Source organism: Capricornis sumatraensis, chromosome 13 (assembly GCF_032405125.1).
Source record: "Capricornis sumatraensis isolate serow.1 chromosome 13, serow.2, whole genome shotgun sequence".
In the NCBI taxonomy this organism is placed as follows: domain Eukaryota; kingdom Metazoa; phylum Chordata; class Mammalia; order Artiodactyla; family Bovidae; genus Capricornis; species Capricornis sumatraensis.
Window position 1 is genome coordinate 69,174,716 of NC_091081.1, and position 12,383 is coordinate 69,187,098.

At 39.0% G+C, this 12,383-nt stretch overlaps 1 protein-coding gene across 1 annotated transcript in view; it reads left to right on the forward strand.

The window, feature by feature from the left end:
* Positions 1-12,383, forward strand: part of UTRN (utrophin) — a 551,097-nt gene that overhangs the window by 145,363 nt on the left and 393,351 nt on the right. Inside the window, exons 13-17 of the mRNA XM_068985316.1 lie at positions 162-281; positions 2,238-2,339; positions 5,581-5,688; positions 5,968-6,147; positions 8,066-8,235. Of these exons, the coding sequence (XP_068841417.1) occupies positions 162-281; positions 2,238-2,339; positions 5,581-5,688; positions 5,968-6,147; positions 8,066-8,235 (680 nt within the window). The remainder of the gene's footprint in view (positions 1-161; positions 282-2,237; positions 2,340-5,580; positions 5,689-5,967; positions 6,148-8,065; positions 8,236-12,383) is intronic.

The window sequence follows — 12,383 nt, forward strand, 5'->3', positions numbered from 1 at the left end:
TATAATGGGTTTGTTTCCCTAGGAGAACACTTAGGCTAATGGTTGGACATTTAAACAGGATGGCTCATTAAGTGTTCTTAATTGCTATTGACAACTGGGTAGATTTTAAATATGTAAATGGAAAGAGTAGACATAATGGTTTATCTGAATTTTTTCTGTAGAGTTTGCAAAATGATCTTGAGGCTGAACAAGTGAAAGTGAATTCCCTGACTCACATGGTGGTGATTGTTGATGAAAACAGCGGTGAGAGTGCTACAGCTATTTTGGAAGATCAGTTACAGGTAAGGACTTATAAAGTAGGATAGTGCTAAGGCACCTGGGGTCTGAGCCCCAGTCACACATTGTTCCTATTCTTCATGTTCAGTCTGTTTATTTAGGTTAGTAAAACCATCTTCTTTAGGTTGTACTTCCCAGCTGGGTTTCCACAGCATGGGAGTTTATAGGAGAACCAAGGTATCATTCATTTACTTCAGCCTTTGAGTGTATGAACAAGATTTTGAAGCTCAAGAACTGATCCCAACAAATGATCCACAGACTTCTTGCTCAGAATCACTCGATGAATTTCTTCAAATGCATATTTCTGGGCCTCACTGGGAGTGGGGCCCAGTGAGTATGCAAAAAAAAGTCAAGTTTGAGAATTTCAGTCATGTAGGATTTAATATCCCTGTTTCTTTAGTAGATCAATGTGTAAATGTCAACATCAGTTTTGGGAACCCTGACAACTTGCTGCTTTTTGCTGAGTGACTGTGGTGTATGTTTACAAGTCTTTATAAAGAAAGTTTTTGCTACAGCTGACTCTTAAACACGTGGGGTTTGGGGCACTGACCTCTCAAGCAGTTGAAAATCCTAGTATAACTTTTTACTTCCCCAAACCTTAACTAGCAAGAGCCTATTGTTGACTGGAAGCTGTACTGGTAACAAATAGTCCATTAACACATATTTTGTATGTTATATACATATCTACAGATATTTTATGCATTCCTGAATGCTTAACTTTTTCTTTTTTTTTTTTTTTGATATTTCTAGACTGTGTGGTTCATCTTCATTTCAAATTTTTGTCACAAATCTTCAAAATTTTTTCCTATGTACTTATCAAAAAAAATCCAAGTATGAGTGGACCCGCCCAATTGTTCAAGGGTCAGCTGTATTTTATTTGAACTTGGATTGCCTGATATAATGTTGCTGGGTGATGATTTCAGTAACTTTCAGTTGATTTTTAGTAACTATAAATTAACATGGAATTCCTTTTCTTTTGCAACATTTAAAACTGGCCTGTAGTTTTGAGACTTTGGTGTGATAGTATTTAGTTTTTACAGTAATCTTAGAGGTAGGCATTCATGTCTTGTCAGTTTAACAGTGAGGATATTCATAGTGGTTGAGTGGAGGCCCTGAGGTTAAAATAGGCAATGAGTTTTCATGTGGAGACGAGAGATCTGTCTTCTGGCTCTACATTCTCTACTTTTGTGCAATACAAAGCCTATTTTGATAATAAAAATTGAAATAAGATAAAATGCATTAAATAATTCTTGCTCATAGGTAAGTAATGAAGAAATAAAACAGAATTTGTTAATCATTATTTATAAAGTGATAATAAAGTAATTAGTTGGGAAAGTCATCATGAAGATTGATTTTTTTAAAATGTATCAAATTTATTTATTTAGTCTTGCTAATACTTATAATATTCTGTTGCTGTTTGGTGGAATTTTCTGTATATCATGCAATATAAACAACAAATCAAAACAGTTTTTATAAGTTAAAAACTTTTTTTTCATAATTTTTGGTACTACTGATGAAGATTGTCCTGGCATGTAAAAATGGTTAAGAAATGAGCCATGCACTGAATTTTATCTTAAAGATAATTATAGCCTGAAAAAATGGAAGCCTTGAAAGTAAATATATTTGCTGTATTTTGAAGGTATATGTGAAACTGTCAAATTCTCATATAACAGCCACAATGAAAGAAAAGAGCTGGAGTTTGGAGTCAAAAGTTACAAGATAGAGTTCAAGTTGTGCCATATTCTAACTGTGTAATATGAAATAGTTAAATTCTATGGAAATTAGTTTGTCTTATCTAAAATTTTATAGAATTAATCTGTATTATTTAAAGCAATGTTCATAATATTTTTCATAATTACTACTCTGTATTAAAGAACAATGGATTTCAAGAATTTCTTTAAGGATTGTGATAACTATCCCTTAAGGCTTTGTTGACAAAGGATCGGTTTTTCCTTTTCTAGAAACTCGGTGAACGCTGGACTGCTGTGTGCCGATGGACTGAAGAACGTTGGAATAGGTTACAGGAAATCAACATTTTGTGGCAGGAGTTATTGGAAGAACAGGTACGAAGCTGTATACATAATTATTGCATTTGAATAAATCACTTATATTTCTTCAAAAGGAAAATTTATAAATAATTATTTGTTATGTTAAAAGTCAGATTTCAGTCTATTATGCAGTTTCTTCATAGAGATTGCATTATAAATTAGCTCTATTGTAACAACAATTTGACCTTGTTCATTAGTTAGATTAGTTTTTAGATATGCTAGTTTTAGGATTTACTTGACATAATTTTTACTGCATTTGTGTTGGATAATGTATTTGAACTTGTAGCCATACAGCCTAGCGTATGGCTTGTGCTCAGTACATAATGATAAATGATTCCACTCAGTACTTTGTGAACTTTAAACCTGTGATTTTTAATCAGAATAACTGCTGAAATTAACAAGAAAAATATTTAGCAACACCGATGACTGAACACGTAGCTAATTTTTTTCACCAAGGATTAACATAGAAAATGAACCTTTGGTGCAAAGCTGCCACTTAGAGTTTTCAGTCTGATTGGTGGCCTTTTGCCCATCTCCATCCTTCCAGAAAAGCAACCATCAAAACAGAATACAAATAAGCAAGACTCTTCTTCGAAATGCCAAAGAGTTGTGGTGTAGAAAATAAACGGATACTCTGTTCCCACATCCCAGGGTCCACTGTGATTCTTTTAAATGCCTTTTATTTCCATCCACAAAAAGCAGCTATATTCTTTTCATGGGATAAAAACAAATGTATGCTGTTTTGTGATTTACTAAATATGATGGCAGAGAGAACTCTTAAAAAACAGGTTGCACAGTTTGTCCCCATGTAAATTGTAAGTTACTGCCACCTGCCCTCAATCTTTGACCAGAATTTTCCTCTTGAGAATTGCATGATAGACCTGATTCTGATTTCTGAAATATTTACATTTTGCTTTACAAAGACTTAAATATACTTATCTTTTCTTCAGGCCAAAAAGTCACATAGAATAATTGAAATTAACTTCATTAATGATTGTAAGGAGACTGATTCCTAGGGAACCATTGTGTTACTCTTCTTAAAATAATTAAAGAATTAAACTAATTTAAAATTCAGAAAGAATCAAAATTTGGTAATTACAAATATTTAAAAGTAGAGAGTGGCTAGGATTTTGGCCATTTATTATGTTAGGTTTAAAACTGACCTTTGAATGGCCTTCTGTTAGTGATATGGAAGGAGAAATCTTGCTAAAATATAGAAACAAAGCCAGCGTTGGTACTTAATTGATAATTTGTTGTTACAGAGAATAAGACCAATCAGCTGTGTCTGAATTAAACAGTCTTTCAAGGGATTATTGTTCACTTAGTTGCAGAGGCTTTAAGATAGTTAGAAATGGGCTCTGAGAATTAGTTCAAAATTTCTCCAGCATGAGCCAAGTGTGGCCAGCGGGATATTCTGTGATTGACTTTAACCTACCTTTCCAAACTGTCCCTCTGTCCTTTCATGTACTCAGTGTTCAGATCCTGCATTCCCGCTTTGTAGCTCAGTCCGAGACTGTCACGGCCGTGTGGCCATGCAGAGTAGTGCTTCTTCTCCGTGCAGAGTAGTGGTTCTTCTCAGTGCAGAGTAGTGCTGTTTCCTTTCAGTGCTGTATTTGCAGTGCATGGTCCATGGTAGAGTCCTTATGGGTTTTGTACTGTTTTCATTCTTTTTGAAACGGTGAACTAGTCTTCTAGTCTCTGTGTTTTTGTTTAAGTGTGGCATCTGCCTTGAAATGTCTTTTTGCCTATCTGTCTTTAAGTTCTCCCCACCTGTTACCAACTCTTTTTGAGTCTGGCTCCTACAAGGACCCTCTTGCCTAGTGATATTTGAGCCCATAGAATGAAACTGTCTGGTTCAGAAGCAAAGGAGAATTTTATTCTTTGATGAAAGAAAGGAAAGGAGTGAGCTTGCGCTGTAGTCAGTGCTCTCCCTGGCAGTCAGTCATTGACTTAGAGGGCTCCTCTTGGCGGGAGGGGCAGAGCTCTTGGGCTGCGGATCACAGTGCCACGTGCAGCCTCTCTATACCTGTCGCCGCCATCTTGGACTGAGGCATCCCACACAGCACTTGTGCACATAGGGTGCCCAGCTGAGGTGTTGGGCACAGTAACTCCCTTCTGGGAACACTAATCCATCCTGTTAGGTGTGAGGGCTTTGCACACTGCCCGCTATAAGCCAGTGAAGCTAGACTAAACCCAGAAGAGGTCAGACCATGTCACCTAGATTCCACCTTATTTTTCCCAGTATCCCAGTGGGCTTTGCCAGTGACATATGCATCAGGGACCATGAAGTCATTTATGAACTCCCTCTCCCTCCCCCACTGTTTCAAAACTAGAAGCAGTCTTTGTGGTGTCTGCGTTTTCTATCTGGTGCCACAGGTATTTTTGTGATAACTCTTACTACATTGAGGACAGAATTCAGATTTACATTATTTTCTTAATATTTGTCCTTTTCTGGGTGAAATATAAAGGCAGAGAATGGTTATTAAATAAACTGATAAATCAAACTTGAGAAAGAGTTGATTCCAAACACAGAACCAAGGATTTCCCCCCTCAATCTATAGAAGAAGGTTTCTGTGGTAAATACTACATTTTGGGAAAAATTATATCAAGGCAGCCATTTTTTTAAATCCCTCCTTCAAATTTATCTCTTTACTAAATATCTTATGTCTAAAAGACATGCATTGTTGGCCAATGAAGTTTAAAGATTTTCATATTGACTTTGGAGTAGCCTCAGGCTTCCTTTTCTAATCATAACTGCTGTTGAATCTGGAGCATTAGTGAGGTTGTGCTGCAAGATACCTGGAGAATCCATCAGCTTTGGGGTATGGGTCTGTGATCTGGCTCTGCAGTTTACAAGCCATGTAACTTGACTTCTCTCTCTTTTCTCCCTAATAGAGGGACTGAGAAAAGAAAATCTCTGACCTTCCCTCTGCATCTAGAGAGTTGTAAAGTGATTCTTTTGCAGACTTGGATAGTTGGATTTAGCCTTTTAGAGCTATCAGCCTCCCTGAGAATTAGGTTTTGTTTTCCAGGTTTGAGGCTAATTTTAGGTTGATCAGTTGCAAATTTGTGAAGGGTTATATCTTAAGCAAAGATATTCTGAGTTTTTTATGCCTCAGGCTTAGGGGTTTGAAATCCTTCTCCCAGATGTGGATAAAGCCTCTAGTAACATAAAAATGAGAGATTTTAGAACTTGATTGAGTTGAATTACCAAATGATTCCCTAAATATATTTCTAACTTTGGTATTATTTGCAGTGCTTGTTGAAAGCATGGTTAACTGAAAAAGAAGAATCTTTAAATAAAGTCCAGACGAGCAACTTTAAAGACCAAAAGGAACTAAGCGTCAGTGTTCGACGACTGGCTGTAAGTGATGTTGTTGTCAGCACCTCTCTTGTGAGCCTATGATATCTTAGTGTTTTATGTCAATAGTTAATAGAATTTAGTGAATGAATTCATTTCACTAATGCTAGAATGCTGCCTTGTAACCATCTAGAACCAGAAGTCTTATGTTTTAGCTTTAGGGAATTAAAGCAGGTAAATTTTACTCTAAAATATACATGTTTACATTTTCTGACTGGGGAACAGGAAGATGAGTTCCTGTTTAAAGTGATTCAGTGGTCTAATAAATATCTGAAATACTAGATTTTGAAGGAAGACATGGAAATGAAGCGCCAAGCATTGGATCAACTGAGTGAGATTGGCCAGGATGTGGGTCAATTACTTGATAATCCTAAAACATCCAAGAAGATCAACAGTGACTCAGAAGAACTGACTCAGAGATGGGATTCCTTGGTTCAGAGATTAGAAGATTCCTCCAACCAGGTACCTTTGCTTTGGGTAATACCTTGTGCCATTACGTGGAAATTATACATTCAGGTATGTTTTCAGTTCAGTTCAGTTCAGTCGCTCAGTCGTGTCCGACTCTTTGTGACCCCATGAATCGCAGCATGCCAGGCCTCCATGTCTATCACCAACTCCCAGAGTTCACTCAAACTCACATCCATTGAGTCGGTGATGCCATCCAGCCATCTCATCCTCTTTCGTCCCCTTCTCCTCCTGCCCCTAATCCCTCCCAGCATCAGAGTCTTTTCCAATGAGTCAACTCTTTGCATGAGGTGGCCAAAGTATTGGAGTTTCAGCTTTAGCATCATTCCTTCCAAAGAACACCCAGGGCTGATCTCCTTTAGAATGGATTGGTTGGATCTCCTTGCAGTCCAAGGGACCCTCAAGAGTCTTCTCCAACACCACAGTTCAAAAGTGTCAATTCTTCAGCACTCAGCTTTCTTCACAGTCCAACTTTCACATCCATACATGACCACTGGAAAAACCATAGCCTTGACTAGACGGACCTTTGTTGGCAAAGTAATGTTTCTGCTTTTGAATATGCTATCTAGGTTGGTCATAACTTTTCTTCCAAGGAGTAAGCGTCTTTTAATTTCATGGCTGCAATCACCATCTGCAGTGATTTTGGAGCTCCAAAAAATAAAGTCTGACCCTGTTTCCACTGTTTTCCCATCTATTTGCCATGAAGTGATGGGACGGGATGCCATGATCTTCGTTTTCTGAATGTTGAGCTTTAAGCCAAATTTTTCACTCTCCACTTTCACTTTCATCAAGGGGCTTTTTAGTTCCTCTTCACTGTCTACCATAAGGGTGGAAGTAGTAGTTAAACTAAAAAGCTGTTTTTTAAATACCTGGTTAATGGTGAAATTGAAAAATTGACATGTATCTTCTTTAGTTTTCGAAACTGAATTTTAGCAGACCTTAGAAAACTTCTGATATCCAGTCATTCGACCATTAGTAACTGATAACACTTAGACATGATCTTGGTGCTCAGTCACTCAGTTGTGACCTCGTCAGGCTCCTCTGTCCATGGGATTTACCAGGCAAGAATACTGGAGTGAGTTGCCATTTCCTTCTCCAAAATGATTTTTTCATCTTAAATAATCTTATAAATTTAAAAAATATTTTAACACCTTGATAAAAAATAACCCTTTGGTTTGTACATGAATGTTTAGAGCAGCAAAATTCACAACAGCCAAAAAGTGAAACAACCCATACATTCATCAGTAGATACATGGATGGACAAAATGTGGTATATTCATGCAGTGGAATATTATTGTGTGCTGTGTGCCAAGTCACTTCAGTCATGTCCCACCCTTTGTGACCCTGTGGACTGTAGCCTTCTAGGCTCCTCTGTCCGTGGGATTCTTTAGGCAAGAATGCTGGAGTGGGTTGCCATTTCCTCCTCCAGGGGATCTTTCCGACCCAGGGATCAAACCTGCATCTCTTACATCTCCTGTACTAGCAGGCAAGTTCCTTACCACCAGTGCCACCTGGGAGTATTAAGTAATAATACAGTAATGTACCAATATATGAATCCACAGAGATGAACCCCTGAAAACACTGTGCTAAGTAAAAGTAGCTGGTCACAGGTTAATGCACTGATTCTATTAATACATGACATATCCAGAATAGGCAAATCCATGGAGACAGGAAGTAGATCAGTCATTTCTCGGGGCAAGAAGGAGAGAAGGATGGGATTGACTCTTACTGGTATGGGATTTCCTTTTGAAATGATAAGCCTATTCTGGAATTAGAAAGTGGGCATGGTTGCACAACTCTGAATATATTGATGACCATAGGATCATATATTTTCCAAGGGAGAATTTTATGACTTGTGAATTATATTTCAGTAAAGCTGTTGTAAAACATTAAACCTGGTTGATTTTTATTTCAGGTGACTCAGGCTGTTGCAAAGCTGGGAATGTCCCAGATTCCTCAGAAGGATCTTTTAGAGACGGTTCGCCCAAGAGAACAAGTAACTACAAAAAGGTCTAAGCAAGAGCTGCCTCCTCCTCCTCCCCCAAAGAAGAGACAGATCCCTGTGGATTTGGAAGCTAAAAAAAAGTGAGAACTATTTTGCACATGATATATTAATATTTTGTGCTCAGTACTTATTTTGTACTGATCGCTAATCATATGCAAATTTAAACACAATTATTGTAATGGAAATTCAACTACTGAACCACTCACTACCTCTGAGTCTTCTGAATATTCCACTTTATAACTGGTTAAGTATCTAAGTCATCTGGAATTTATTTATCTTTGGTTCGATTGGGAGAACTGTGTGCCTGTAGCCTTCATGGACAGAGTATATCGTTTCCTTAGTTCTTTTTTTCCCCATCGTTTACTGTGGGTGGATATAATTGTCTACGATCCTTTGTTTATTCTTTCTTTCACTGTCACAGTTCCTACAGTTTTGCTTTAGATCTGTCTCCTTATTCTTTGTGACCCTCCTTCTTCTTACCTTTAAAAGATACTTAATTCAGGGAAGTAATTCCTTTAGATAGTTCTTTTTTCCTTCCCTTTCTCTCTTCATGTCTTCTTTCTTTCCTTGTTAATTCCTTTGTCTTAGTACAGGAATTTACTAATGGATCATGTTACCAAAGATCCATCTTTGGTAAAATTTGTTTCATTTTCTGACTCAAAAGAAACTCAGGATCTTTACAGGAGGAACAGTCAGTCTGGTATACACTGAGCTTTCACTAGTGTTGGAGCTTCTGCAGTGCTTTTCTATGGGCCAGGCAGGGACCATGCTCACCAGCCCTGGAACAGATAGTCTCAGAGCAGCCCTTGAATACTGCAGTTTTCTTGCCCTTTGACGGTAGAATTCCAGTGCTTGGGTACCTGGGCAGTTACTTTTGCCTGAATAAAAATAATATGATTTCCCCAATTTAGCTTTTGTTAGACAAAGCAGGATTGCAGTTTTACCTGTTGACTTTAGTTTTGGTAATAAGGCTGCATTCCTGCATCCTAACAGCATCTCCTTTTAAGACCATGAATTGGACCTCTGAGTTGCAAACAGCAGCTGTGGAACTTTTACTTCTGGAGCCAAGGCAGCAGATGAGGGAGATGCTTGTGATGTTGATCTTACTGTAGAACTTTTATTTCTTGAGTGTCTATATTCTGTCCATGTATCAGGCAGTGTGTATCTCCAGTGCTGACTTTGTGCATTTGGAAACTGGGCAGGCTGTGAAAGACTAGGGTGCATGAATAGGTTCTGGTACCAATTCTGACTTCATGGGTGAGGGGTTTATTCCTCCAGGTCTGGTTTTTCCTGCTCCTGCCGCATCCCAGATCAGATGCCAGGTTACCTATGCTTCTTACCAACTGGCTACAGATTAGAGGGTTCCACCACCTCTTCCTTGGACTTCAGATGCCAGTTACAAATCTAGGTTGTTACCTATAGTTCTGACCAGTTCAGAGATTTCTAACACCACCTCCTCTGCTTCAGTTAACTTTGTAGAGTAGCTGATAGAACTCAGGAAGACATTTTGCTTAATAAATAACTGGTTTGTTATAAAAGGATACAACTTAGGGAGAGCCAGACTGAGGAGCTGCACAGGGCAAGACATGGGGAGAGGGTGTGGGCTCCCATGCCCTCTCCAGGTGCCTTGGTCTGCCTGAACATCCACGTGCTCACCTTCTGGAAGCTCTCTGATCCCTATCCTTGTGGGTTTTTGGGGAGGCTGCATTACAAAGTCATGATTGATTAGATCATTGATCTTTGGCCATTGATTCAACCTCCAGCCCCTCTCCCCTCCCTTGAGGTCAGGGGGGCAAGGTGAGACTAAAAGTTTCAACCTACTAATTACAAGGTTGGGTCTCTTGACAACCAGCCTACCTTTTTAGATGGGATTCAAAAGTCATCTCATTAACATGACAAATGACACCTTTGTTGCTCTTATCACTTTGGAAATTCCAAGAGCTTGGGAACTCTGTGTTAGAAACAAGGCCAAAAAACAAATGTTTATTTCTTACTGTAAATTGCAATGTCATGGTGCCTAACTATACAATCTTACACATGTCCATGTTGTATAGGGTGAGTTCTGTTGCAAGAAACAGAATACTGTGCCCAAAGTGACTTATACAGTGAGGTCATTGACTATCTCACGTTGCAAAAAGTCCGGAGGTGGGGCAGTTTTAATGGGAAGGTGTGGGTCAGCATCGTGGCACCTTGTCTCTGCCGTCCTCAGCATGTTAGCAAGGTAAAAGGCAAAACGTGTCTTCTCATGGTCCCAAGATGCTGCTGTAGCTCTTGGCATGACAACTTTGTATAACCTGCTTTATACGCAGGTAGGGAAGTTTTTCCTTATTTGTCTTCTAAATGAAAAAATTTTTTTTTTCCCAATCAGGGAGAAAGACCTTTTCTGGAAGATATTAGCTAACTCCCTGACTCTGATCTCACTGGCCAAAACTCAGACATTTGCCCTGCCCTGGGTTCCTGGGAGGTTGAATCTATCCTGCGTTTTCCATCTCTGTAGTTGTGTTCTGGGGGTACTCAGGCAGCAGGGAAGAAATGTGGGGAGGGAGGTATCTGTTGGGTGGGCAGCCAGTTGTGAGTTCCACAGTCTTCTGTCTGCGATTTGATTGATGCAAAAATGGCTTCAGTTCATTCTTAGACCCACAGAGGCTTGAGTACATTCAGTTTTGTTACAATAGACAGCAGTGAAATTTCATTATTAGAAATTTTGCTCAAATATTGTTTTTTTAAAAACTTTAAAACCCCTCTCAGTCTACTCATGGTGCTAGTTTTGCATTTTGGAGTGATACGCAACCACATCACCCCCTTCAATATGGTACCTTTTCAGAATTTAAGGATACATTTCATATTCTAGTTTATATTGTCCTAAAGTCTAGAATATTGTTAAGTGTCCTAGTGAGACTTGATTTTCAGATCCTTTAATATTTTTAGTCTGATGTAGAAAGCACTATTAGCTTGTCTTAAAATGGGCTGTCTGAACAGGTATGAACCTTGAATAACTGCGAAGCACAGCTTATAATACATGCTTCAGAAGTAATGGTTTATTTCCCCTTCTCCCCTCCTGGTGCTGCTAGTGGCTTTCTTTTTTTTCTTTTAACACCATAGTAACAGTCATTTCCTATAATCTAGATTCCTATCTATTAACATGACCTGAGATGATCAGGGCAGCTCTAATGCATTCACATTGTTCTTGCTCATATTGAGGGCAGAGATGGACTAAGTCTCCAAGGTCATTTAAAACATGATCTTTGGCTTGTGCTCCTGAAAGATTAAATAGAAATCTGCTGTGAAGATGACATGAGGAGTGTACGGTGGTTTGACTGATACTATGACCTTTGGTTATTTACCTAGAGTGTCACAAAATCCTATTCAAATGACAAGAAAAATTTACCTTGGTGAAAAGACAAATACTCAGAATTCACCGAAAACCCATTCAGCCAAGTTTCCCAAAAGAATCAGCAAGGACAACCTGTGCTTACCTGAGAATCATCTAAAAATATCCAGAAGTTGCCTTGAGTTCTGTGTGCAGAGTCCTGGTTACAAGCACAGACTGCTCAGCTTAAATCCCAGCTCTAGCCTTTGTTAGCTTTGTGGTCTGGAGAAGTTATTTAAAACCTCTGTGAGCTCAATTCCTTCATCATTAGAAGGGATAATAATAGTGTATACTCACAGGGTTGTTGTGAGGATTCCTGGAGTTAATAATGCACAGAAACCATTTGAAGAGGGCCTGGCATGTGGCCAGCACCCAGTGACTGTTTCTCCTCTTGTTCCTCATCACTGTGGTTTTAACTGACCTTCTCAACACCTCCCAGATCTGTTCCCTTTTTTCTTTATCCACTGTTACTTAGTTCTGGCTCCTGTGACTACTACAGTCTATTTTCTGGACTTGCCTCTATTCTTTCTGTTCAGGGACCCAAAAGGGTAAATATAATCATGTCAGTGCCATGCTTTGAGCCCCTCACTGGCTTTCTGTTGCCTTTCAGTTAAGGTTCAGCTCCTTCAGCTAGCCTGCAGGGCCTTCCAGTTACTGGTCCGAGAGGCTCTCTGCCACATCTTGTTCCTCCCTGCTTGGTTAGTACTCGCTATTCCGATTGCACTTAACTACTTACAGTGCTCAGAGTGTGTTCCTCCCTTTCTTTGTTCTCCCTTTGCAAGGATAACTCGTGGGCATAAAGCTGTTGTTCTCCAGGAAGCTATCCCCAACTGAATTAGGAGGCATCCTGTGAATTTC